This window comes from Spea bombifrons, chromosome 10 (genome assembly GCF_027358695.1).
Source record: "Spea bombifrons isolate aSpeBom1 chromosome 10, aSpeBom1.2.pri, whole genome shotgun sequence".
In the NCBI taxonomy this organism is placed as follows: Eukaryota; Metazoa; Chordata; class Amphibia; order Anura; family Pelobatidae; genus Spea; species Spea bombifrons.
In genome coordinates this window covers 13,619,336-13,647,234 of record NC_071096.1, presented here as the reverse complement: position 1 = coordinate 13,647,234, position 27,899 = coordinate 13,619,336, and the positions used below count along the sequence as shown (strand labels likewise).

At 40.0% G+C, this 27,899-nt stretch overlaps 2 protein-coding genes across 3 annotated transcripts; one reads left to right on the top strand and one right to left on the bottom strand.

The window, feature by feature from the left end:
* Positions 1-489: 489 nt before the first annotated feature.
* On the bottom strand, positions 490-4,227 carry RPLP2 (ribosomal protein lateral stalk subunit P2). Its single transcript, XM_053448635.1, has 5 exons — positions 4,093-4,227; positions 2,933-3,056; positions 2,314-2,362; positions 941-1,036; positions 490-605 (listed from the first exon to the last, which is right to left on the bottom strand). Exons 2-5 carry the CDS (start codon positions 3,053-3,055, stop codon positions 529-531), a joined length of 345 nt encoding a protein of 114 aa, XP_053304610.1. The 5' UTR covers position 3,056; positions 4,093-4,227; the 3' UTR covers positions 490-528.
* Positions 4,228-6,010: 1,783 nt separating this feature from the next.
* PIDD1 (p53-induced death domain protein 1) lies at positions 6,011-21,121 on the top strand. Of its 2 annotated transcripts, XM_053448617.1 has the most exons (17): positions 6,011-6,106; positions 6,216-6,272; positions 8,219-8,548; positions 9,182-9,595; positions 9,974-10,180; positions 10,930-10,984; positions 11,790-11,991; positions 12,180-12,308; positions 13,562-13,738; positions 15,001-15,148; positions 15,246-15,381; positions 15,951-16,101; positions 18,270-18,393; positions 19,424-19,542; positions 20,034-20,141; positions 20,320-20,525; positions 20,783-21,121. In XM_053448617.1, exons 3-17 carry the CDS (start codon positions 8,305-8,307, stop codon positions 21,021-21,023), a joined length of 2,661 nt encoding a protein of 886 aa, XP_053304592.1. In that variant the 5' UTR covers positions 6,011-6,106; positions 6,216-6,272; positions 8,219-8,304; the 3' UTR covers positions 21,024-21,121. The 2 variants fall into 2 exon arrangements, with proteins under 2 accessions (XP_053304592.1, XP_053304591.1); XM_053448616.1 differs by lacking the exon at positions 6,011-6,106 and having other exon boundaries at positions 6,140-6,272.
* The last annotated feature ends 6,778 nt before the right edge of the window (positions 21,122-27,899 follow it).

Below are 27,899 nucleotides of genomic sequence, written 5' to 3'. Positions count from 1 at the left end.
GAAATGTTTGTTGAATTTGTAACGGTGCTACAGAACTTGCTGGGGCAGACAGAAAAAAAGGGGGAGCTGATGCTATGGAATGTCACGCCTTGGACGGTATGGCTCAGAACAGTATGGTGAAAGTGGAGTAGAAGACATTAAAAGGAGCATTCATTTAAGAAGAAAAAACTATGAAAAAGTCAGTCCTGTAGTGTTTGTACAAAAGCCTGAGCAGCACAATAGGTGTCTTCTATATTCATCAATAAGATACATTTATAGCGCTAGGACTGCCAAGGGGCACACACTGGCATAAACCCTACACATTTTACTGAACCGTGCTTCACCAACCCAAAAGAAATTGGGTATAAACACTCCTTTAAAACATCATATACATCATTTGGAAGACATTGTGCAACAGCCTGAGAGATATTCTGTCTCAAGCTTCCTTTAAGGATATCAAATACCATTCAATCTCTGCGATAACCAGAAGGAATTACAGTAAACAGTAGATAAATAAAGCTGTTTTATTGTATTTATCTGCCAGACATTCTAATCAAACAGTCCGAATCCCATGTCATCATCGGATTCCTCAGATTCTTCTTTCTTCTCTTCCTTCTTCTCTTCAGCTGAAAAACAAGAACATGGTTATTGGAATTTATTGGCTAAGCCATCTAGATTAAATCCATGTAAAATAATACGTTTGTACAGCTGATAGAGTCTACAATGGTGGTTCCTCAAAGGATTTTGCTGTGGCTGTCAATGCACATAGACGTGCAGCCCTTGATCAAATATAAGGTTAACTCTTAGACTCTACATCGCATGAGGCCATCTACATCGGTCACGACTTCTTTAATACCCCTAGACCTGTCGGATTGTCAATTGCCAGAACACAAGAGGGCCAAGTCAATCACATTCATATTCGCAAAGCACAATATTTTTATTAATTATGTACATAACTCACCTGGAGCAGCTGCTCCTCCAGATGCAGGAGCAGAAGATCCAGCAGCAGCAACAGCGACAGCTCCTCCTGCGGGCATGCTGGCCAGTTTGGTGTTACCTGAAGGAAAAATAAAATACTGTCACCGTACCTGCCATTCATTCCTAACTGTTCATACACCATATTCGCCACCATATTGAGAGGTGGTGATAAACGTTTCAGCAGTCGCGCCTCAATCAAGTTCTGATGCCAATAGGGACAATAATGAGGACCGGTCCTATAAACCGGCTTGCAGGCTGACTGGCCGTATGTGCAGCCAAGGTCCAAAGATAAGCATAAGTGTCAAATCCTGTGTATTTTTCTTTAGAAGAAAAAGTCTTAACACTTGCCTGCCAACTACATATTAAATGTAAACGCTATTTTTGGGAAAACTTTTACAGATGCCGTGTTATCTTATACACAAAACTCATCCCAGTGTCCTAAGATCAGATACTCCTAGACCATCTGTGGACAGATAAACCTGGCAAATGTATCTTCCTTGACATTTATTGCCAAACAGGAGTAAAGATACACGTTTTCCAATTTCCACTTGTTCGGGGAACTTATGTCAGAAGGGTTTAGTAATAAGGAACATTTGCTGAGGGTACAGTATGGGATACGGGGTCAGAAGACGACTTAAATGGTAAGCAGCTAGGACATTATATACCATCAAATTCCAATAAACTTGTATAGAGGTTATCCGGGGACACAAACGAGGAGTACTGAGCCCATGAGACCATTCCAGGAAAACGCTGCTTTCCTCGTGGGATATAGCGGTTTTATGTCTTCTCCAAGTAGGATTCCTGGAATCCAGTTCCCGTATGGGGAGATTATCTAAATGTGACGTTCATGGAGTTTAAGCCTTTTGCACTGCCTGAATAATCACATTTGTTCACTCGTTGGATGAAAATGCAAATTACAAACAAAAAACCATAACTGGCGATTGCATATATACTCCGCTAGCTTGCTGGTTTTGTACAGCGAGGACTCCAGGGAAAGTCAACACTAAGTAATCAAATTTACTAAACGAGACACAAACCTCACCCCAGCAAAACCCCTGCAGTGTTACCAAATCTACAAGTGTCCAGAGAAGCTCCCGCAATATTCTGCCACCGTAACAGAACCAATCTGACGAGCTTCTCTGTATAATATGGTCCACAAGCGAAACCCAGCAGGTACACGATCAACCTGTAGGTATTAAGAATGGACCGTATACCCCGCACTCAAACCACCAACAGCCTTAGTATTACAAACAAGATTATTTCTAATGGACGGTAAAGATTCTAGGCTGTGGTTTTCGCAAACACCCTGATCTGAGGATTCTCCAGTTGGTAGCCATTGCAGGAAGGACATCTTACCCTGAGCAATCACCTCCTCGATGCTTTTACCGTTCAGCTCACCGACAACCTAGAAATAAAGAGCAAATGCTTTACCACGTATGATTCCGGAAGGCTGTAGAAAAACACAGCAGCGCGTTAAACGAGTTAAACCTATTAGGATCTATTCGCTAAAGGGAGAGATGACAGGAGTGTCTGCAAGAGGGTTGAGGTTTCAACGCCACTTTACAACACGAGGGTCCAAGCGCAGCGTGTTGGTGGCAGACGTACTCGGCCAGCTCTGGTAATAAACTGGAGAGATTTCTCCATAAACATTTTGCAGGGCCACCCCTGGCCTTGCTGCTGGAGAAACTTGCCAATGTTGGTTCTTCATGAACGTTGATGCCAGGGAGCTGAAACCACAACTCTCCGTTTAGTTAATAAAGTTAAATCAATGAGGGCTTGCCGCGCATGTAGGTCTTAATCTAGGGGTGGGTGTTAGTCGCCCTGAGGATCGGCAAAGGAACACCATGGACAACGAAACTAAAGGGAGCGCACAGCCCTCACACGCATTAATGTGTGTTAAAGTGTATCGTCATTACTACCCAGACACACGTCAAACAGAACGGAGGAGTATACAGAATATACGAGCAGTGCGTACCTTCTCTGCGCGCTCGTCATCGGTTTCAATGCCGACACTGTCCAGAATCTTCTTAAGGTCCTTTACGGCAGGTTTGTCGTTACCCCCGAGGACAGCAAGGAGATAAGCAGCAACGTAACGCATTCTACGGCAGGAAGAAAAAAAAAAAGATAGTCATGACTCATTAATAACATACATTACAGACACCACGCCGGCCTAACCCCTACAGACTAATTTATTAAAGCTTGTCTTGTAATTATGTAACCATTAGCGGAAGCTCCTTTAGTAAAAACAATCCGTCCCGTGCATACTTAAATTCCCTCACTGCATCAGCCTCTACCACCTCTGATGGAAATCTGCTCAACTGATCTACCACCTTATATCAGGATGCTAGGTAGCAACCGCGGGAGGTTAAAATAGTTACTTTTGATGAATAGTACAGCGTTGTGTATTCCACCGTCACCCTATGGCACCTATAACGTCTGGTGCCAGGGACTAAGCAGTGCACTCATCAGACCCACAACCCCCCCCGCCCCGTCAGACCGGCTTCCACACGGAGGGGTGAGGCAGGTTCGGCTCCCAGGAAATCAAAGCATGTTTTTAGCAGTCCCACGAGGACCAATCCCGGGCGCAGCGCGATAACCGGCGGATATTACGGGGTCAGGGGCCACAGGGCGGGATTGGCCAACATGTCAGAGGTTTAATTTTCGAAGCGTGTCACCGTAAGGGCCCCAGACCCGAAGCCCGGGGGGTTATTGCCCAATACTGATAACTTATATGAACCTCACGCTTAACGCATAAATCACGTATACTGTGTTGAGCTATCACAGGATCTCTCGTCTCGGTGCCTAGGCCAGAGGCCTGTGCAATGGAAGCAAAACTTTAAAAAGCCCCTGCTGGCGCATGTAGGTGGGCCGCATTGCGAGCCTGGGGCTTGCGTTACTCTGCAGTAGGAGCCGCGACACAGGCTAGACAGATGACATGAGGGCACGCAGCCCCAGGGCCGCTCGCTTAGCTTCCCGACCAGGCATGGTTGGCGCGGGGCTAGGGGCTAGGGGCTAGGGACTCCCACCCCACGTGCACGCGGCTCGTAGCGTGTCCCCGCTCCGTGTGAACCCCCCCCTCAGCACTGCCGGTGAGGGCGCGTCTCACGCACACAAAACCCCGGTGTCGGGACTTACATTGCAGTTTTATTTCGGTCCGGCGGAGAGAGCTAGGGGTTTACGCGTGCTTCCTCGACAGAGGGCCGGTGGGAAAGAGGGAGTCGCCCTAAATGTGGGAGGGGTTTAAAGAAGGGAAGATCCTCTCTAGCGCCGCCGGCGGACTGATCGATGAAAGGCGCCATCTTAGTACCTCTGTGAGGCTGTAGCGGCAGACATATTGCTACACCCTAGAACGCGGTAATGTGATTTCAGGAACCAGTACGTTTCAGTAAATAATATAGGATAGTAATATTAAAATACGTTTTTAAATTATTGTGCTATTTTCTTTTGTAAAACAGTTCTAGTTTTTGATTATATAATACTTTCAGGTAGTTGTATATTAGCCATTTTTATTATTTTTATAATATTTTCAGGCAGGTGTATATTAGCCATTAATTATTATTATTATTGTTATAATATTTTCAGCCAGTTGTATATTAGCCATTTATTATTATTATTTTTATAATATTTTCAGGCAGCTGTATATTAGCCATTTATTATTTCTATAATGTTTTCAGGCAGCTGTATATTAGCCATTTATTATTATTATCTTTTATTTATTAAGCGCCAACAAATTATGTAGCGTTGTACAATGTAAATGGGGCAGTTCACACATACATAGTAAATATACATTAATACATACAGACACTTCAGGAGTTGGGATCCCTTATAGTACTTTTATACAACGTTCCTGGCAGGAATGGTGGGCTTTTGGGGGCCCTGCACGTGAGCTTACTATCTAAAGGAATAGGATGGGTAGTTGAAACAAAAAGCCATTTGTATGAGTTCTCGCTCTGTTGTTGGCCTGATCTACTAGACAAACACCTCGACACCTTATTATACTGCCTGGGGTAAACAATAGTATGGCTTGGGTATAATCACCCGACTAGTGGTGTTTGGTGGAAAGGACTTCATTAGCATTGCCATAAAGAATCAGCTCAATGTTGTAAGTCATTTGAAATATCATGTCTAAGTGGTACTGAAACAAAAACCTACTGAAACCAAGTCTTTTGTAAATGCCATAAATATTTTTTTCAAGAATTGACTACACGCGAATGTCGAGAAACAATCCAGCTCTCTAGATACAGATAAGAACAAGAGATGTCACTGATTTCTTACTGTGTGACACGGGCTCCCTCACAGCACATATATGCTACTTTATATATAGGTTTGTATACAGTACAAGGGTCAAACTGCATGAGCCACAGGATCACCTACAGTTAGAGGTTTCAACTTATTTTTTGCTTCTTTGCCTCCTTCCCCAGCTATTTTCTTTTTAGGAGATGCGTTCACCCCAACACACCTCTTGACACCTGCTCTACTTACATAGAATTTGAAAGCAGAGAAAAACCATTTGGCCCATCTAGTCTGCCCATTTTTACTGATCTTAAGATCTTAATCAGTCAATCACTCACTGTATTTAGCCTCTACCACTTCTGCTGGGAGTCTGTTCCACTTAATCCCCACTCAGCTTCAGCACTGGGTCGTCGAACGTTCCATGTGGATACTCGGAAAGCGCTTCCATTTCTTCAAGCAGACAATAAAGAGAAATTACAGACCATATGGTAGGCATGCTGCTGCAGCCCTGGATCTACAGCTTCTCCTTAAGACAATTGATGTGTTTTTATTGATTTATCACAGTAGTTTAATACGTATTCCTTCCTCAGAAGCCTGCCTTCCCAGATCGATCCTGTAGAGCAGGAAAAGCCGCCTATAACGTGTTAGTTTAATGACGAGCTCAAGAGCATTGTCAAATTACTGACTGCTGGGCAACCGCTGACCGACAACAATGTATTCTGTGTGTTTGTTCCTCTCCAGCAAGCTTCTCAGAGGAGACAGATGGGACAACCAAAGAGCAGCGAACAAGCACCCTGCGTCTTTAAAAGGAAGAAAACCCAACCCCCTTCCTGGTCACCGAAGCCACGTGTGTTACCAGGAAGTTTAAAAAGCACTACAGCTCGAGAGAGAACATACAGCCGTTATTAATAATAACGTAATTAATGCATGATTAAATACATGACATTTATACATTGTATCTAATGAGCCATGCATTGCTTTATCTTCTGTTCCAATTTTTGGCTATTTATGTTTTGAAATCTCAGGCGCAGGAACAAAGGAATCACAGATCAACGCATACAGTTGCTTGCACTTTCTTTTTAGTAAGTATTGCAATTTTAATCTTTTGCATTCGGTTTGTTTGCCGTATTTCAAACTGTTGCGAGCAATTATTAAAATTACAGTATTGCAATTATTGTTCACTTCTGGAGAAGGTCATAAAACACACTGAACGTCTTGTAAACATAAATGTCAAATTCAAGAGCGATGTCCATCACACACACGTACCCGTCTTATTTCCTACGCTATGTAGAATTCATTGTGTTGTTCCTTACCTGCCCCCCCTCCTAAACCGTGTATTTTAATATATAATATTAATTTTATTTAGATTATTATTTCTGTATTATTTTGGTTTTAATAACATTCATGTTTATTGCTTAATTTTGTGTAAATGTGTTACTGCAAACGTCTTTGTTAGAACAGAACAAGGGTAATTTAATATTTTTGCGTAATATACCAGGTGGTAAAGGTATACAATAAGTTATTAGAATTTATCTATAATAAGCTTCTACTTATCTGGGAAGGCTTTCCACAATTGTTTGGGGAGGTTCTGTGAGAATATTTGCACATTCATCCTGTAGAACATTTGGAGGAGAAGGTCAGGCTCGCAATCTCCGTTCCAGTTCATCCCGAAGATGTTCGATGGGGTTGAGGTCAGGACTTTATGCGGGCCGGTCAAGCTCTTCCACACCAAACTCATCCAACCATGTCTTTGTGTCTTGATAAATGGGCAAAAATTCCCACAGAAACTCTCCAAAATCTTGTGGGAAGCCTTCCCAGAAGAGTGGAAGCTGTTATAGTGTCCATGTATTTAGAATGCAATGTCATAGAAGTATCTGTTGGTGTAATGGTCAGGTGTCCCAATACTTTTGTCCATTTTGTGCACACACCATGCATCAGGAGGCCATTGGCTGCTCAGTGTAGCTCCATCGCTCCACTACCTTTCTACATCTCTGATACTTTTCTATTCACCCATAGACAGTCATAGAGCACAATTCAGCGTGAGGCAAGCAAGCTCCAGACAATGTCATATCCAGGAATTATACTGAAAGGGACAGGAAGGGGCCGCATACACAGCCGGGGGAGGGGGGTTGGGGCAAAACTCCATGACAGGTAACTGAATGTCCACATAAAACCAAACAGCCATTAGGCAAGTCAGTATAAAAATAAATCTTTACAATCTTTACATGTGTCACGGAAGCTGCTTCTGTCCGTGTGCTAAACAGAGACATACAAAGGCGTAACGCACATACATGCATAAGCATACAAAGACATATTCATTGTTTTTTTATAGCAACATCATATTCCACAGCGCTGTACAACAAGTAATCAAGACATAACAAGTAGTGCCTAACAATTTGACAACTTACAGAAACAAGAAGTACAATAAGCTTTCCTAAAGAGACATCCCACACACACAGACACACACACAGACACACACACACCCCTGCATACACACTGAACACCACTTACACCTGTCTGCAGAAAATCTCTCTTCATGTAGCTGCTGTCGATGGGATCGCTTTGTGCATGTACACGGGGGGGGGGTCATTAGAAACATCCACACATACAAACACTGGAACTGGCTGGCGGTGAGTATAGTGTGTGTGCACGGTGGCAACCAGGAGATGTGTTCGGGCAAGTAGCTGAGGGGCGGGAAAGGTGGCAAAAGCATAGAGGAGATTGTGATGAATCCCTACATGCACTTGCAAGGGGGAAAGGCGTTAATTGAAAGAAGACACTTAGCTATTTATGTATGTAAGTGCATACGATGACTGTCTTGTCTCTTAAGATGATAGAAGCATGAATAAAAGGGCTTCTGCGTAAGTATGCAAGGTTGGAATTTTGCATTAGATCCTTTTCTTGTGTTTTTAAATTATGCTTATTTTAATAAGCGTATATTTTTTACAGCCTAATTTATCTGTATTCATGTTTTGTCATCTGTCACCTTCCCTACATCTGATAATTGTCTGTGTTATGCTCCCCATAGGCCTCCTGTGCGGTTGTGTAATTGGCACCTTCTATGTACAGGGCAAGCCGTGACATGCCAGGGTGGCTTTGCTCAGGCAACGCAAGATGGACCCCCAATGGACGGGAATTGGTACCGAGGAAACAGACTCTTTCATGCCACACATCACAAACAGGCTCAGTCTGGACTGTTACTTGGATGGATGCAAGAGGTTCCTACAGCTGACAAAGGAAAGGAGTTCTGAGCTTGTAGAGGTGGAATTTCTCAGCCTCAGCAGCAATGAAGCACTGATCTCTCAAGCTGTGACTGAACTGCCTATCTTCAGCAAGCTTAGATGCTTGGTTTTGAAAGGTGAGAATGGTGTTCACTATTGTTCCAGTAGAACTTAGCTTAGCAATACAAGTGAACGATGTATTTCCGTTAAGTAATAGTAAAGTCCAAGAAAGACACTGCTGCATTTTGCAGGCCCTAAATGGTTTGGGAATGTAATACATTTTGTGTAAATATCATGTTTGTAAAATGATTCTTCTAAGTGGTGGTGAGAATGGCAAACATGTCATTGCAGATCTTATTGAGGTGTCTTTACATAATTAAAATGGTGGTGATCCGGTAAACTTGATATATAGAACCATGAAGACTATTCATTACTTGCCTCCTTCCATATGTGGTGTTTGATTAAGTGTTGATGCAGGTACGTGAACAGAGATCACCATGATCCTTCCATATTATCTATTTCAGAATTGTCCAGTTAAACGACTGCTTGATTAAAAACAGTAATTTATATTGACCTCACAGAGGCCTCATAGATTTAAAGGGGAACTATGCTAAAATGTGAAAATCTTTCTAATATGTGTCTACTGATAATAGGCTCTGATATTAGGAGCCAGGAAATGTAAGAAGGCATTGAGTTGAAGATGCTTGGACTAAGGATAGCATCAGAATCTTACCTTATCTCAGCCTTATCTTTCATCTTTAAATCTACAGGTGGGCATTTGAGAGATGAGATGGGAAGATGTGAACATGGACTGCTGACGTCTCTTCCTTCAGAACTCTGTAGACTTACAAACCTCTCCCTTCTGGATCTCAGCTTCAACAGTTTTACGGATCTGCCCTCCTGTGTCACATCTCTTAGCAGCCTCTCAGCACTCCACCTAAGCTATAATCAACTCCAAAAGCTGCCGGACGACATCGGTAATCTGGTGAATTTAACGTTCCTTTCTCTGATGTCCAATCAACTGGTAGAGCTTCCTGCTGGCATAGGAAAACTAAAGAAACTGGAGGAACTGAACCTGGCTGAGAATAGGTTGGAATCTTTGCCACCAGAGATTGGTGGTCTGCAGAGCTGCACTGAGCTGGACTTGTCAGGGAACTGTATCAGAGAGCTTCCAGAAACAACGTGTGAGTGTCTCATACAAACAGTATTGTTGGTGTCCTTCATTTTGATATTACTGAAAACATCAGATTGTGGCATCACTTTTTTCCCAGCCATAAATGTTTTCTTACAGTTTGTTTATTCACTGAACTCCAATCTGGCCCAGATTGTGATAATTCTCAGATACAAACCTGATATTGACAACCTTATCACGGAACCCATTGGGTTTCCCTCCAGTAAGCTGGAGGGCCAGATTCAGTAAAGCCTCTTGGTGATATTACTGCCAATTGCTGGGATCCAACTAGAGTAAAGATGCCCCCACCCCCCTCTATACTATAACTATTTATGAAGTAGACAATGCTGGAAAAACATCTAATCAGTTTTATTTTTGTATTGCTGAACAGGTGATTTAATGTCCTTAAAACAACTTCATGTGCATAGTAATTGGCTTGACACTGTACCAGCCGGCCTGGCCAGTCTGCCTCAGCTCTCCTGCCTGGACTTAAGGAATAATAGGTTGCGCTTTGTCCCTGTAGAAATCTTAAATTGCACCCAGGCTCGCCTTCAAGGGAACCCTATTGGAGAACCAGAGGCTGAACCACCAAACCAAGGTACGCTGTTCTGTTAGAAGGTGCGCTGTTCTGTTAGAAGGTTCGCTGTTCTGTTAGAAGGTTCGCTGTTCTGTTAGAAGGTACGCTGTTCTGTTAGAAGGTACGCTATTCTTTTAGAAGGTACGCTGTTCTGTTAGAAGGTATGCTGTTCTGTTAGAAGGTGCGCTCTTCTGTTAGAAGGTGCGCTCTTCTGTTAGAAGGTGCGCTCTTCTGTTAGAAGGTGCGCTACTCTTTAAGAAGGTGCGCTACTCTTTAAGAAGATGCGCTCCTCTGTTAGAAGGTGCACTGTTCTGTAAGAAGGTACACTATTCTTTTAGAAAGTACGCTCTTCTTTTAGAAGGTACGCTATTCTGTTAGAAGGTGCGCTATTCTGTTGAAAAAGTTTCACTTTTAAGCATGTTTAAGGTATATTTTTATTGATCACTGTATACATTTCATTTTCACAGGAGATTTTTTCGCTAGATGTCTGTCTCATTTTTCTATTTCCCTGTCTGCTTCTGCTGAAGCAGACATCTTCAGTACACTGTGTGCACATGCGCAGCTAGCAATTATGCAAGTTGACCTCCCAGTTACATTGGAGAATAAAATGGGTTTTGCTTGATTTGCTGAATATGATTTATTTCATTATATTATGATATAATGTGTAAGTTTTCTTATAAATAAATTGACCTCTCCTGTGCTGATTTTACTGACTAGTATTCCAAATTAAGGGCTAATACCTTTATCGTTTCCCTTTGTCTTTTCTACAGATGATACCCACAGCTCCAAAATAAGGATTCTGTATCTGAAATTGAACGATGACTGGTATGAGCCAACACACTCATCATTGTTGTGCCCTAAACACTAAAGTTTTTTCATTACATTTAAGTAAGAGTGACGATTCTACAGCACAAAAGGGAGAATACAAAATTACCAAAAGCATTAAAACTGACAATATAGAAAATTAACAAAAACATGAATACACATTAAGACATACTGGTACAGAAGTAGAAGAGGGACCTGCTCTTACAGGCTTGCAGAAACAGGGACTCGTAAGTTGTTGCCATTCGAATGAAGACATTTTTTTTAAGTGTAAGTAGTAATTGTGTGCTATCAGTATAAACATCAACTGATTTTTCCTTGTCGACGTCTAAATATAGGACTAAAAAATGAAAAAAAAAAACAAAAGCAGCAAAGCCATCAAATGACAAAATCCCCGAAAAATATAAATAATTGGTAATTGCAGTATGATTTATTACGTCTCTATTGATGAGTTTTTACATTTTAATGGCATCACCTCTATTCACTTATGTTTGTTGGAGACTGAATTCAGTGAGTAAATGCACGTTTACTATTACTTAACGTAATCAAAGAGAGGTGAGATTATTTTATCCCCATCAAAATCTAAAGGCTCACTTATACAGAATTTAATAACTGTTTTTATTATATATAATTTAATTTAAAACATATTTTAATAATATTAATTTAATTTTTGGCCGTGTTACAGGGTACGGTATTGGTGTAAATAAATTATTTCATATAAAAGCATTATGATTTAAGACTGGTTCAATGTTTAGGTGATTGTGCCTCTTCAGACATTATTAATTTTTTTTTTTCCCCCTATCTCCAGTTTTCCTGTCACACCGGATGGATGTAGGGTTTTCCTGCCATGTGGCACCCAAATTTATTTTCCTCCTCTAGCTGTTTCTTCCACGCTCACCATCTATTTTCAGACACTACCTCCCGGTAATAAGCATGTCAGACTCAGTCACCATGATGTCTTGCTTAGTAGTGCTTTGGAGCTTCGGCCTCATGGTATCCAGTTCCACCAGGTGAGGCTGCTTCATTATAACTGAAATGTTCAGCTTTTTCAAGGAATTCTTAGATGTTAAAATTGATGTTATAAAATATTATTATATGTAGAATATTATTAAGTTGTAAAATACTATTTTGTGTGGTCTATTTTGTAACAAAGGAGCATAGATTTGTGTTTCAATAATTTTATTTTTTCTCATGATAGGATGTAGAAATTGTTATTCCTTGCATTTCACCAAGGTCACTGCAAAATCGTGAGATAGTGATCAGGACTTTTACTGACCAAAACTGGACTGACCTCCACACCACCACGTCTATGAAGAGCATCAGACAGGTAAGACAGCACGGTGTGAAAATGTCACTTTAAATGTAATAGGCTACCTGGAGCCCTTGGTTACAAGTCCGGCTGACTTCAGTGGACGGCCCCGCTGGAAAATGGTCCGGGAGTGGGGTGCCGTTCTCGCATCCCAGAGTTTTCTGGTGGCGACCCGGAGAAAACCTGGAGAGTTCCCGTTAATTGTAATAGGTATGGCAGACTCTGCATTAAAATTAGATATTTGCTTAGTAGAGCAACTAAATACCTGTCTGTCTAATAGGTGATTTATGTAACCGCACAGTTGCAGAACAAGGCATGTGTGGTGGGGCATGGCAACATTAGGGGACACACATTTGACGAGTTACTTCTCTTGCCACAGTAATTAGTGTATTATAGAAGGGGAACCAGGGGTGTAACCAGAAACCATAGGGCCCTCGTGCGAAAGTTGCCTGTGGGACCCCCCGAGTTCACCAAGCAACTTTGGTATCTTTCTCATCTTTGAGCCCAAACAGCTTGTCTGTGCCATCTTTGACACCAAACAGCTAATCTTTTCCATCTTTGCCCCAAACAGCCTGCCTTTGCCCTCTTTGCCCTTAAACAGCTTGTCAGTGTCACAAACAGCTTGTCTGTGCCATCATTTGTCCTCAATCAGCTTGCCAGTGCCCCAAACAGCTTTTCTGTGCCATCTTTATCCCAAAAAGCTTCTCAGTGCCCCCAAACAGTCTGCCTGTTTCATCTTTGCCACCAAACAGCCTGCCTGTTCCCCTGCTGTGGGCACACCGACCCAGGATGCAGGAACTTGATGTGATTTCAGATGATCTCTGTACTCTCCGTGCTGCTAACTTTAGGTATCACCTGCACCTAGTGGCTTTAAGGGGTGGACAAGTGGTCTCAGGGGTCGCCCAGGCCCCCTAGAGTGACAGGCCGTGTGTGCGATGCTTGCAACCATGATTACTACGCCACTGGAGTAACCCAAAGTTGTTTTAGCCTCTGGCACGGTTTGGTTCATGTGTGATCATTTGCCTACACTGCAACGACAGCAAGACAAATGTACTTGAAGTGTTCTTGAACTTCATTTCCAAATCAGTAATTATAGCAGCCTGTGATTTGTGGCAAATGGCAATGAATAAGTTAGTTTTGTTAATCCAGCACGATTGATGTCTACATAGGTTTTATTGTGTCCAATGCCATGCTTTTCAGTTATGAAATGATGTTCTTATATTATTACATTAATATATCTACTATACCTTTCTGTTTTCTCCCTGCCTCAGATGTGGGCTACTTGCAGGACTCCTCACTTCTCATGGTTCATTGTGGTCCTACGCTTAGTTGAAGATTGCTGTAAGGTTCCAGCAGAGGGCAAGCTCCTTTTCTCCAGTGTGAGCCAACACATTCGAGTTGACTTTCCAGCAGGTGCAACTGAAGAGACGAGAACTGTCCGCATGCAGGTCAGGAATATGGTGTATTGATTCGAGAAGAAAAAACTGTGATGAGCTTCTGTGTTAGCTGCAGTATAGACTATAGAATGGTGCCAAATATATACAATTGTAGAAAACTAAAAAACAACAACAAAAAAGTGTTATGCGCTAAATGTTAGTGAATAAACACCAAATAGCTAATCCCTCTATGCATTTATAACACCATAAAAAAATGTAAATACTTTTTAAGTGTCCTGTGCTAGATATTTACAGTGTGCAGTGCTGAATATACGGTACATCGTCATGTGCTGGAAATACAGAGGTGATTAGCAATAAATTAACTAAGTATATGAATTCATCAACTTATCGAATTCACCAGACCCAAAATGCTGAGACCTTTGCCGTAGCCAACAATGGAGGAATGTTCAAAACACGCGTGCGCACTACACGTTTCTCGTTAAAGCTTCTTCAACGTGATTGTGTTTACCTATTTATATGTTCTTTGAATAGTGTGATATTATAGTGAGATATACAGCTTTATTCAAACAATAAAATATTACTTAGAAGACTTTTTTTCGTTTGGATTAAATACAGCGCAACGAAAGCCATTCTCGTGGCTCCACTATAGCCCGGTAAATATGGAGTTGATCACTAAACCTTTTTGTATGCTTTTGGAGTGCTCTGTATTTATTACAAACAGATCCAGTCTTGTGAGTAATATTTTATTGTTTGAATAAAGCTGTATATCTCGCTACAATATCACACTATTGCCTGTTTTCTTAGAGATATTTCACCATCTGGAAGTTGTCCAACATTATCCAAAAGATCATAAGGCGACCTGCATTGCACTTTACAATATAGTGCACTTTATTCCTACTATAGATTCTACGGAGGATCTTTAAATCCTAATTCCTGGGAGAAAATATTATCATTTTTAGGTCTTTGTTCTGGACTTCATTATGGTTGGATTGATATTTTGTTTATTTATAATAATTTATTTATTTATTGATGAACTAAATATCAACTACTTATTTATAGGTCTGTATATCTTTTCACTTTTATGATGGCTCTATGAATGAATTTTTTTTGTTTATAAGATGATGAATTCATATATTTAATGATTAATGAATTGTTAACCACCTCTTTCTTTCCAGCACAGGGCACTTTGTATTCAGCACTCTACACTTTAAATATCTAGCATTTTGTTTTGTGGTTTATTGGCATTGTTTTGTGTGCAGAAAATAGTTCCATTTGAAGGGAGGCTGATTTGTAATTCTCTTTTGTCATATTAGGTATTACCAGTTAGAAAAAATGTGGTGACCAAAATCACAGAAGACCCTGATTCTGTCACCAGCCCCCTCTTATGTCTGTCACAAAGTTCAACTAACAATTTCCTGAGACCCGTCAAAATCCAACTGCCTCTTCCGCCAGGAGTCACAGGTTGGGTATTCCATAAAACATACTTTAACAGCCAATTTACACGAGTGTGTCCAATTCTTTTATGTCTGATGTGAGATTCATTTTATAATTTTCACAGGTGACAGTCTGGATAGATCTTGTTTGTTTCTCCTTCATGGGGACTCACAAGCACAGACCTGGACAGATATAACCAGCCAGGTGGAGCTGGAGATCTCTCATATCTATGCACGATTCCATGTGGATCACTTCTCTTGGTGAGGCTTTTCTCCATTTTTACTTGTCATCTCCAGTGCCCATTGTATCTCTTCATCTGGGAGTTTTCTTGGATTCTTCATCTCTTCATCTGGGAGTTTTCTTGGTTTTAAAAACATTTTTTACATTTTGTTCAGCAAATGAACTGCACTTATACGTGTGAAAATGTACTTTCCTGGTGGTTGCCCGCTATCGCCAGTACACATAGTACATTGCCTTTTAGCAGTTGGGTTCAGGCGTGAACGCAGCAGAAAACCTGTTTGTTTATGCCATTGGCAGGAAAGCCTTGTAGACGGGCAAATGTCCCAATGAATAGAATAGAAATACTGTTTATTTTTATTTTAGAGAAGACTCCTCCTTTAACTTGTTTGTCTATGTCATGTTATACTGTATGCCTTATGTCTAGTGGATTAATAGAGCAGTGTATATATTAAACCTAAGTTTACCTTTTTTTATTTCTCCTACATTGGTTCTTCCAGTCTTATTTTTTCCCATCCTTTTCTCAATTACTTTTCGTTCAGTCACTTTATTTGTCTGTCTCTATATCTCATTCTCTTGGCTTACTCCTTAGGTATTGGCTCTGGTACACCACCAAATCCTATGTCAGTGAATTAGCAAAGAACGTATACAAGCGTGTACGCATGTATCAAGTCAACTTTGTGGCTTTGCAGAGAAAGAGGGACCCAGAGCAGGTGCTGCTTCAGTGCCTTCCAAAACACAAGGTGCGTCCTCCACATTTAGCATGTTATAAGCCTTAACAGTGAAAATGACTGATGTTGTCATTAGTATGGTAAATGTAAATAGGTTCCAGGTCTTAAAACTAAATTTCAGCCAGAGTACTGATACATTTATACTATTTATTAGTCTTTGTAGTTATACTGATGGATATTCATACTAATGGCTGTCATTGCTGATGTGTTTTAAAGTTAGGCTCACATGTATAACTTGCACATGCACTGAATAGCCTTTCATATACAGCATCACTTAGGATAATTCTAGGATTTAGTGGGAGAGAACGTTTATGTTATTTGTTATATGTTTAGGCCCGTTGTCTTCTTTCCTCCCGGTGCATAATGAGCTGCATACATGGTGACCTCCAGAGTTTCTGTCAGCTAAGTAGCCGCATGTGAGAGTCCTGCATGTCTGACCATATGGGTTTATTGCCTGCATTGATTCTGCTGTTTGAGAAACAGATAAACAACATGGAATGAGCGTGAGACCCAGTGACAGCATGCATCCAATGACACTTTTTAATCCCTATATTTAATTAAACGTTCTATTAGCCGGATGGTCTCCCCTACAGGTTATTGTCAGCTTGCAAGGGGAAATGGTTCAGGTTACAAAGATATGGCTATTTTCACAGTGGAGACCCCATCTCCTGAAGTGTACATTATGGAAAGACTAAAGGATCTTGACATGTACAGCTTGTACAAAGTACAAGGGGAATGTGTATAAACTACAGGGTCAGAGGCTTATGTGTAATATGATGTTTTACTTCATTGAGGTGGCGGATAGTAGTAAGTAGAACGGCCATTCAGTAGAAGTGGTATAGGGTTAATACAGTGATAGGATTTCAACATGCATGGAATAGGCATAAAGGTATCCTGAATATAAGTCACTACTGGGGTGGAGAAGAAATTTTATTTTTGTGCTTAATCTTCATGATAATGTTCTCTGTTAACTGCTAGTCTTCACACTGTGTCTAAAAAAAGATGTTTCTGTTTATTTATTATGTTATGTATTTTTTAGCAAGTGAGTAAGCGCTTACACTTAATTCAGAGGACCTTGTATAGGCCTGGACTGGGCATCTCGCGTACCTGATGGGTGCTGGCCAATAGCACCCTGTACTTACCCGATCTGCCACTCTGGCAGCAGATCAGGTCCTGGAGTGTGGCTGCCACTTGGATACGCACAGCGAGGCACGACACTTGGCTAAAAGTGCCAGGGCTTCATAGTCATCCCTAATTCGCCTCTTTGTACCCTGTTCAGAAGCTTTGAACAATTAGAGCTTTTGTTTTATTTCACCAGAATGGTTTCACATTTCTAAGCAAGGGATGTACCCTCTGGATATGTTATTGATGGAAGTGATATTAAAGCATTTTTCCCCCCAGTGTCTCTTCTGCTGTCCATTTTAAGAAGCATCACTCTTATCTGATATTTGTGGAGCAGCAAGGCATTCCCAGCCTTTCAGGGGCACTCCAGTGTCACAGGCATGTAATATATATTAAGGTACTTCTTATGTACTTTAATATGCATTTACTAAAGTAAAATATACATAACGTTAGGAGAAGCTGCAGCTCCCCGCCTCCTCCATGGTCCAAAATTGCAAATCACTGCCAAGAAATGCGCTTGCGCAGTGGGGGGGTCTCGTTATTCCTGGAGCTGACTGGCGGTAAGTATATCATATGTCAGGTGGGGAAAAGTCACATGAATACCACGGTTAGCAATTGTGACCTCATGGAAATTTAAAGTATGCGTGATGACTGGAGTGTCCCATTCAGAAGGCAGGAGACCTAAAAACAGAACAGAGAGGTCGAGCAGTAATTAAATGTGTGAGATTTCAAGCATCTGCTTCCGTAAAGACTTACGAGCAATTTACAACAACTCAACCATCGTTGCTATGTTTAAATCACCTACTTCACCTACATACGTGTATATCGATGTACGCGTGTGTGTATATATATATATATATATATATATATATATATATATATATATCAATATAGGTGTAACTCCAAAATAATATCAGGGCTTTACCTTTCCAGTGCCCCTCAGCGTTCTTTCTTTTTTCCTTGATTAATATAACTGCATGTATGAAATGCTCGACATGGTTAACATGGCATGACACCACTATTGTTATAAGCTCCTAAAGTATGATCTCTTCTCGCAGGTGGACGTTACTATTAAAAGGCTGCGGGACAGATACAACGGCCCTGAGCCATCAGACCTGGTCGATCTTGTTGAAGGGGAGCAGTTTTTTGCAGCATTTGAACAAGGCTTGAAACTTCATTCAGGTGGAGTCTTTAGGTTTTTGTTAGATTCCAGCAAGGAACATTCTCATTTATACATACATTTATGACATCCTTGGGCAGCCAGGAAAAAAAACATAGAGGATTATACATAAAAAAAACTTTCTGCTGCAAGGTTTTACATCTGGTGTGATCACCTAAATGAGTGATGAAATATTTATTAATATTATATTTTATTTATATAGCGCCAACAATTTATGCAGAGCTTCTTACAATACATATATTTAAGGGGTATGACAAGACGAGACTAAGACAAACTGATACATTAGGTGGAGAGGGCTCGGCTCGCAATCTTGAGGGAATGGGGTGAGGACAAACATAAGGCATAAAGAAAGGGTGAGAGGTAGTGTGGGGTTGTATCAGTGACAGGGAAGTTCTAGCAGCTAAGAGGGTGCAGCTTCTCTGACTGAAGAAGTGACTTTTTAGATGTTTCTTGAATGTTGGGAGGGTGAATGCTGAAGGTTCCGTGGAAGTAGATTTCAGAGATATGGGTTATTTCTGTTGATTGGACCATTTTATTAGTTACTGCAATAATAAGACCAATTTAACCCCTTGAGAACAATTGATGGCCACGTCACGCAAAAACAGTCAGTTAATGACAATTGACGTGCCTGGCACGTCATGACATTAAACGGTACCCATTGTCACAAAGGGTTCCAAAAAACACAATCTGCCATTGTCACGAAGGGGATAAACACTTTAGAAACAGAATCAGTTTTATATTTACCTGTTCATAATGTATACAGTTTTTACACTTGTGAATGGAATAATCACCACTGTAGAGGTAACCCTTCAACACAGATATAATAAATACTCATGTGTATACATCATGCTCATTGCCTTTGCACATACCCATGTAGCATTATTATGTATTACTGCCTTAATCAAGAATATACCAACAAATTAATGATAGAAATGGTATTTTGCAAATGCCAAAGATTGCATGAGATGTGTGGCCAAAGTCTGGATAGGAGAACTAATGTCACAAAGAGTACCTTTTCCATGTTTTTTTTAGATCGCCCTGATTGTAAGGATGGCAGACTATCCTTTATATTCTACTCGCGCATGAAAAACATGAAGGAGGTGTATGTAACGTCATCATCTGAAAGGACGGAGAAACCTGTTAAAGGGCAGGTGAGGCTTAATGCATCTTCAGGGTTACGATGAATATTGGTTATATGTTGTAGTCACAGTATAGACTCACAGTACACAAAATAATATGTATTTGCATTAAGCGCTCTTGGATTTGGGGGTATGGTTATTAAATAAAGAAAGGGTCCTTTAAATGCATTAATAGTTAACACCAAATAGGCTACGGGTTACAAAGATAATATGACAATATATTCAAAATGCTGACATCATCAGAAGACCAAGCTTCACCCATGTTCAAGAGGATGTCAGATGATGTTTAGTTACGAAATGAAGGGGTGTGAACTCCTTATGTGCCCCTGGAGTTTTGCACCAATGGGTGTATAATCCCTTAGTGCTTTAGTATTCTTTTCTTCGACACTATGTTAGTGCTGGCAAAGGAAGGCTGTAATTGACACGGCATGTTAAGCATACAGTATGTGACTCTGTTATTAGTTGAGATACAGTGTTATAATAACTTTGTTTTGCCCATTCAGGTGTCTTTTTACCGTGGGTCAGTACCTGAAGGTTTGCCTGATGAAGCAACAAAGCGCAGGAAAGGTTCACATTCGGAATGGATGGCCACACTTCCACTCAAGCTGCCTGTATGTGACTCTTTGCATTTGTGTGTATTTGGTGCTTAACTCAAAATGCACGCACGTTATTATGTGGCGTCCTAATGATGGACGCCTCACTCTTTGATGAGTATTTTGGGATCCTGATGTACATTACAGTGCTGTCTGTTCATGCATGTGGCTAATATCTATTCTTTTCTGTGTTTAGAAACTTAAAGAACTTTACACGGAGACCACAAAACAAAGGATCGATCACTCTTTGCCTCCTTTAAACTTAGGCAATGCTGAGATGGGTTATCTGACAGAAACTAACTTGCTTAGCATTGCAAGGCAAATTGGAACAGACTGGATACAAATCGGCATGAACTTAGATCTCAGCTATGGGGACTTGGAACGCATTAAACATAATAACAGGTGAGAAGCAGGGATATAAGCCAGTTTGATTGTACTTGTTGCGGTAGTGTTTCTTTTTTATGGTCAAGGTGCTACCGCTAATCCTTAAATTGAATTTGAACCTTAAAGGGTGCTCTCTGGAGATATTGCTCATAAACTCAGATTAATCTTGCATATGTTGTTTATGTCTTCATTCAGACCTTCATTTAGCTTTATAGCATTCATTTTATGTAGGTTTTATATTAAATGTATAGATACGTTTCCATTTATCTTTACAGGGAGGATCTGGACAGGCAGATTCTGGACATGTTGTTCCTATGGGCCAGAAGAAACTCTACTCATCAGGACTGCGTGGAGAGACTGGTCAAAGCTATGAAGGAGAGTAACCGTACCGACATAGCAGAGGAGATCCAAAATATTGTGACATTGGGAAAGCAGAAGTATTCAGAGTCCATCCGTAGGATTGGGTTGGACCAAGGAAACAGCAGTGAAGACTCTGCAATTGCTTTGAGTCAGTGATGACAATCTCAAAATATTCCTTGGTTCTGTAAAGTTTTGTCTGGCAAAACTTTTCTCTGCCAGATAGTGGTGAGCACGTAGGGCAGCAGCTCCAGCCATCCGTCCAGTGACCACTTTCCTCTCTGCGGAAATACTTGTTTTAAGAACAAGTGGTCTTGGCGTGCTATGGAGGTTGTGTCAGGTGGGCACTGACCTTAATTGGGCCACTAACAAGGGAGATCTCTGGAAATGTTATGGAGCAACTGAGCTCTGGGGAGCATGGTCACCCAACAAAGTGATGAGCATACTGTTATGTCGGAGAGGGGCTCTAGCCGCAGTGGACCTCCCTTGGACAAAATATGCCACTGTTGTCAGACAGGCTGATATGCAAATATCACAAAATAAGAAGAACATAGCCACTGTATTATTTATGAAGCACAATATAGTAGACTGGAACTATTAGAAATAAAATGAAATCTATTTTAACCCCATTTATGACCAAAGGTTTCTCATACGCTGGGGACCAGAGCTTTCTTTACCATAATTTTACATTTTTTGGTAGGAATTCTTTTGAAACCATATTTATATATAAAACACTGTATCTATTAGTGGTAAAATTAGTGGTAAAATGTTAAAAAACACAAAATGAAAAAGGCTAAAATGTAAAACACCCCACCTACTTGCAATGTTGCTTACGATTTGTACTAGAAGATATACTACTTTTGGGACACTTGACCATTACAACAACAGGGACTTTTTTGACATTGCATTCGAAATCCATAGACATTAATATTTAGTGCCCCCCCCCTTTGCAGGTATAACAGCTTCCGCTCTTCTGAGAAGGAAATTTTGGAGTTTCTGTGGGAATTTTTGCCCATTCACCCAGTAGAGTATTTGTGAGGTCCGGCACTGATGTTGGACGGGAAGGCCTGGCTCACAAAATCCTTCCCAATTCATCTCAAAGGTGCTCAATGGGGTTGAGGGCAGGGCCAGTCAAGTTCTTCAACATCATACTTATCCAACCATGTCTTTATGGACCTTGTTTTGTGCACTGGGGCAGAGTCACGATGGAATAGAAAAGTGAGAAGCAAATTTACAGAAGAGATTTTACCAAGGTATTTGATATTCAGGTTTATGTATTATATGCTTGACAACCAACCTTAATACAGCATCTACCATGTTGAAAGCCACCGCTCCCCTTTGAGTCTGAGTTTCCGGATAAGTCTGTACAGACCAAAATCCCATATATATCCAGAAGGCTGTCAAAAAATACTTCACTCCACAAGTGTATCAATTGGAACGTCTCTGTGTAAGAATATTCTTTATTATAATCACATGGTATTCAGTAATAAATAGAATAGTAACGCCAGACCTCATATGCTTGAAGAAAATCACACATTTCGTCCAGTGATTGGTAGCCTATCCTCTTTCTTACATCCGAAAACATTCAATTAAAGCCATAAACAGAATGTGGTCATACTATCTGCATACTGTATGTGTGTTTCGAACAATACTATGCGATTATAATAAAAAAGAATTTACGCAGACTTGGGTCCCAGTTCCAATTTATACGCTTGTGGAGTATTTGACAACATTGTGGAGATTATATATATATGATATTCAAGCTCATGGGTTTGATCAATTTGCCACAAATACCTCAACATATCTCATATCGTATATTTGGCAGACAGTGAAATGTAACGCTACAATCAGAATGGTTGTATGTTATATTCCTGGCCTAAACACGTGAATGTCTGGCCTAATACGAAGTACTGTATTTATGTAGTGTATATATTTGTGTAAATACCTGAAAATGAAAATATTTGTATGGAAAATGTGAAATGTTTTGAATAAATGAGAATACATTGATTTATAAAAGCATTGTGTACTTCTGTTGATCTGCCTTATAAACACTTTTTATGACAATAGGCAAAGGGTTTATTTAATTACATTTTAAAGCATAATTAAATGCCATTTTAAGCATGCTTTAGTGTTTTAAGTAAGTATGTTTTAATGACGGCTGCATTTAGGTAGTTATCCAAGGATTTATCTAATATATTGGTGGCTTACAGTCAGTGCCGGTTTCTTACAAGCATTTACTTCCCAACATTTTAAATGGCCAAAATGAGACAAATGTCATTAAGGCATTTCAGATGAAAATAATGGATTTTATTTATACATTTAATGTTTGCACATTTAATATCTGCTTACATTTAAAAAGTTATATACTCCACTGATCTGATATAACCAATTGCTGTTTGACTTTCCTAACATTCCCCTGTCCTCTGGAGCGGCTACTGTAGCTGGTCGGACCAGCTCTTTGTGAACAATTTTGGTCCAACCCAGATGCTAATATGGCACCCCCTGATGAGGGGGCAGATTGCCCCCCTAAATGTAGCAGGATCACATAACATGAGGTTATGTAACCCCTAGTGAATTGCGAGGCTGCTCACAGCCGGAGGGAAAGCTGCAGTTGAGGTAAGGGAGTGATGGAGAGGGGAAGGTGTATGCATGTATGACTGTATGTACACAAGTGTGTATAAGTGTTTGTATGTGAGCATTCAGCGTTAATGTGTAACAAACATTGCAGAGACAAGCTGTTTGGACACAAAGGTGGAACTGTTAAGCTGTTTGGGCACAAATATGACACTGTTAAGCTGTTTGGGGACTATGGCACTGTATGTACAGTATGGCGTAAGTAGTAAGTGAATGTACGATGTTCAATTGATTTGAGCATCTGTTATATGTCTAGTATAATTGACATGGATGGCTGATCTTGGTGAAATGTACCTGGACCTGGATCCTCCTCTCTGGCAGCTGGTGGAGGTCTGTGCAATGCGCGCAGACAACCTCCGCTGCTGCCGGCACTTCTGCTGGGGTTTCTATGACTGAGCCCGGCGTGACATGACCTTCCGGTGCTCATTCATAGAAGCCCCAGTGGAAGTGCCGGCAGCAGCAGCGGAGGTTGTCTGCGCGCATCACACAGACCTCCACCGGCTGCCACCAAGGAATCTGAATCATGGGGGACAAGTCTAGGGAAGCACTGGTAAGTCAGGGAAGGGTAAGAGTGGCATATGGAGGGTATAAGGGCTTATAGGGGGTTAAAATGAATATCAGGGAGGAAGAGTGGCATATAGGGGTTAAAAGGAATATCAGTGAGGCCGAGTGGCATATAGGAGGTTAAAAGGAATATCAGGGAGGCAGAGTAGCATATACGGGGTTTAAGGCATATCTGGGAGGCAGAGAGGCATATAAGGGGTATAAGGCACACCTGGGGTGATATGTGTGATATGTGTGATATCATAATGTCATCATTGTATTATAATTATGACATTTGAATGATATGAAAAAACGGTCATGGAATTTCTCTAAGATCAAAATTGCATCATTGTGTTATCATTTTGTATAATAAGATATATGATAATAAGATGACTATAAAAATATCTTTTAAATGTGATATCATCATCATTGTATCATTGTATTGTGATATAATAATGGTATCATTGTAGTATGATTATGACATCATACTAAGATCTGATTGTGACATCAAAATGGTATCATTGTATTATCAAAACATCATAAGATCTTTCAATTGTGACATTATTCTGTCATTGTATTATTAAGTGACATTATAATTAGATCTTTTAATTGTGACATAATAATCGTATCATTGTATTATAATTATGCAAATCATAATAAGATATTTTGATTGTGATAGCATAATAGCATTGTTGCTTTATCAATATGACATCATAAGAGCTCCTGATCTATCTTGTAATCTCTTTAAGATCTTTGTATTGTGATATCATAATGCTTTCACTGTATTAAGATTATGCTATCATAATATGAACTTTTCATACTGACATCATACTGATATCATTGTATTATCATTATCATCATGTCATCATAATGAGATCATTATCTTATGACATTATAATGTAATTCAAAAAAATTGCCTTGGAATCTTTTAAAGAGCTTTTGATTGTGACATCATAATGGTTTCAATATATTATGATTATGACATCCTAAGAAATGTTGACTGTGAAATCATATTAGTTTTAGCTTATTATTATAACATCATAAAAATATATTTTGATTGTGACATGGATGCATCATTGTTTTATCATTATGACATGATAATAAGATCTGTTGATTGTGACAACATAATGTTATCGTATTATCATAATATATTTGGATTGTGTTATCAGAACGTGTTTATCTTTTTAATCTTTTGAATCTGACATTCTCCACCAAATGTATCGGTTTGTCTTAGTCTGTCAATTCTTGTCTTGTCATATCCCTTGAATTTATGTATTGTATTAAGCGCTGCGTAAACTGTTGGCGCTATATAAATAAAAGATAATAATAATAATAATTATTATTATGATTTCCTTGTATTAAAATTATGACATAACAATAAAATCTTTTGATTGGGACATCATAATGGAATCATTGTTTTATCATTATGACATCATAATGGAAATAGAAAAAAACATTTACAATCTTTTGATTGTGATATGATAATGGTATTATTGTATTATCATTGTATTATGACATCATAATAAAAACTTTTAATTCTGACAACATAGTGATTTCATTATATTATCATTATGTCATCATAAGATCTTTTGGTCCTGACATCATAACAGTATCATAGTATTATCATTATGGCATCATAATATATTTTGATTGCAACATTGTAATAGTATCATTTTATAGAGGTTATGACATCACAGTCATATCATTGTAATATAATTGTGATATTATTATTATGTTTTTGATTGTCACACCAGAATGGTATCATTGTATTAGCATTATGAAATCATAATGGAATTGAAAAAATGATGTTCGCTTTTTTAAAGATCTTTTGATTGTGACATAATAATGACATCATTGTATTATTATTATTATTATGAGAAAACTGCCTTGGAATCTTTTAAAGAGGTGAGTGTCAGGCTAGTGTAATAGCTTTTTTTTACAGTGTATTACTACTGTATTACTATGACCATATAAGAAAAAAGTTTTAATAGTAAATATTAATTCACATGTAAACTATTTTTCATATTTAATAAAAACTATGATTGAGAAAAATTATTTTTTTGTTTTTATTTCCACAGTTATGCATATCTGCCACACGGCTTGCTACTCTGCCCCCCAGATATGCCTTATACCTGCCTATATGCCACTCTGCCTCCATGACATGCCTGTTAACCCCCATTATTATGCCACTCTGCCACCCCAGAAATGCCTTTTAACCCCCTATATGCCTCTCTGCCCCCAGATATGCCTTATACCTGCCTATATGCCCCTCTGCCATAATGATATGCCTTTTAATCCCCATTATGCCATTCTGCTCCCCAGAAATGCCTTTTAACCCCCTATATGCCACTCTGCCTACAGGAATGCCTTATATCCCCCCATATGCCACTCTGCCATCCCCAGCTAACCAATGATTCCCCAGACTCATTCCTCGTACTTCAGACTCCCTGGTGTCTTGTGGGGGCAGCTGGTGGACGTCTGCGCAATGCGCGTAGACAACCTCTGCTGCCCATTAGTTCCACCAGGGCTTCTATGACGGAGCACCAGTGTGACGTGACCTTCCAGTGCTCAATATCGCGCAGACAACCTCCGCTATGATTGAGCCCTGGAAGGTCATGTAACACCAGCAATTCGTCATAGAAGCCCCCAGAAGAAGTGCCGGCAGCAGCGGAGGTTAGCAGAGAGGAGGATCCAGGTCCCCTGCAGAGCTATGGGGGATCTGGATCTTAGTCTTATAGTCAGATCTCTATTTGAGGTCTAATTATAAAACGGCCTCGAATATAAGGCGAGGGGTAAAACCTCAGGACAAGAAGGGCTTTCTTTAGATTATTTTATTTTGATTGTGTCATCTAATTTTCTATAAAAAAATATGGTAAGAAATAAAAAAGTACTTTTTCTTTTATTGGAAAAATCTGCTAATAACAACTGCTAAATACATTCTAATATCTGTCCTGAGTTTAGAAATACCCAATGTTTTTAAATTTGTTTTGCTTTTTTGCAAGTTAAAGTGCAATTACTACAAGAAGCATATTGCTATTTAAAAACTATTTTTTCAAAACTGGTCATTCTGCCCCATGTGCTATTTGGGACGTCTTTGAAGCCAGCCAGTTAATTTTACCCTCATCAAACATATATGTTTGCAAACAAGACACCCCATGGTATTTTAAATGTTAGCATTTTAACTATTTCCATGCACTAATTCTACCACCAGCCTTTGTCAAATTTTAGTATTTTTTTGTGTTTTTTTTTACACTTTTTGTAGTTTAGGTATGAATTAGGCCAAAGCGTAGCTAGGAAACAAAGGGCCCTGGTGCGGAAATTGCCCCAGGGCACCCCAACTTCCCAAGCAACATGTCCCGCAGTGTCACATTTGTCCCTAAACAGCCTGCCTGTACCACCTCTTTACCCTAAATAGCCTGCCTGTGCCACCTCTGCCCTCAAACACTTTTGGTGGCACATACATTTATTCACTCATTTATTCACTCTCTCACTCATTCACAACATACCTCCATTGATTTTACAGCTCCCTGGGTAAATCAGCAGAGATTAAAAGATCTAATGCGCCCGTGATCGCCACCGCCTGCAAAAGCTGGATAGTGGGGCAGATACCCAGGACAACGGACCGGTGCCCAAACATCTGGACTGTCTTTTAAAAGGAGGTATGATATTTTCTTAAGGAAACCCAAAGTTGCAATTAGCATGAAACTTTGGAAGAGATTGAAGGTGAAATCCCATCGGTTTTCCCACAGACTTCTGTTTAATGGTTTGTGGTTATTAAAGTCACATTGTATGTATACCTCATTATTCGGTGTCCCGCGGCTTGGAGGTGGCTCCCCTTTAAAATCTTTTAATCAGAAT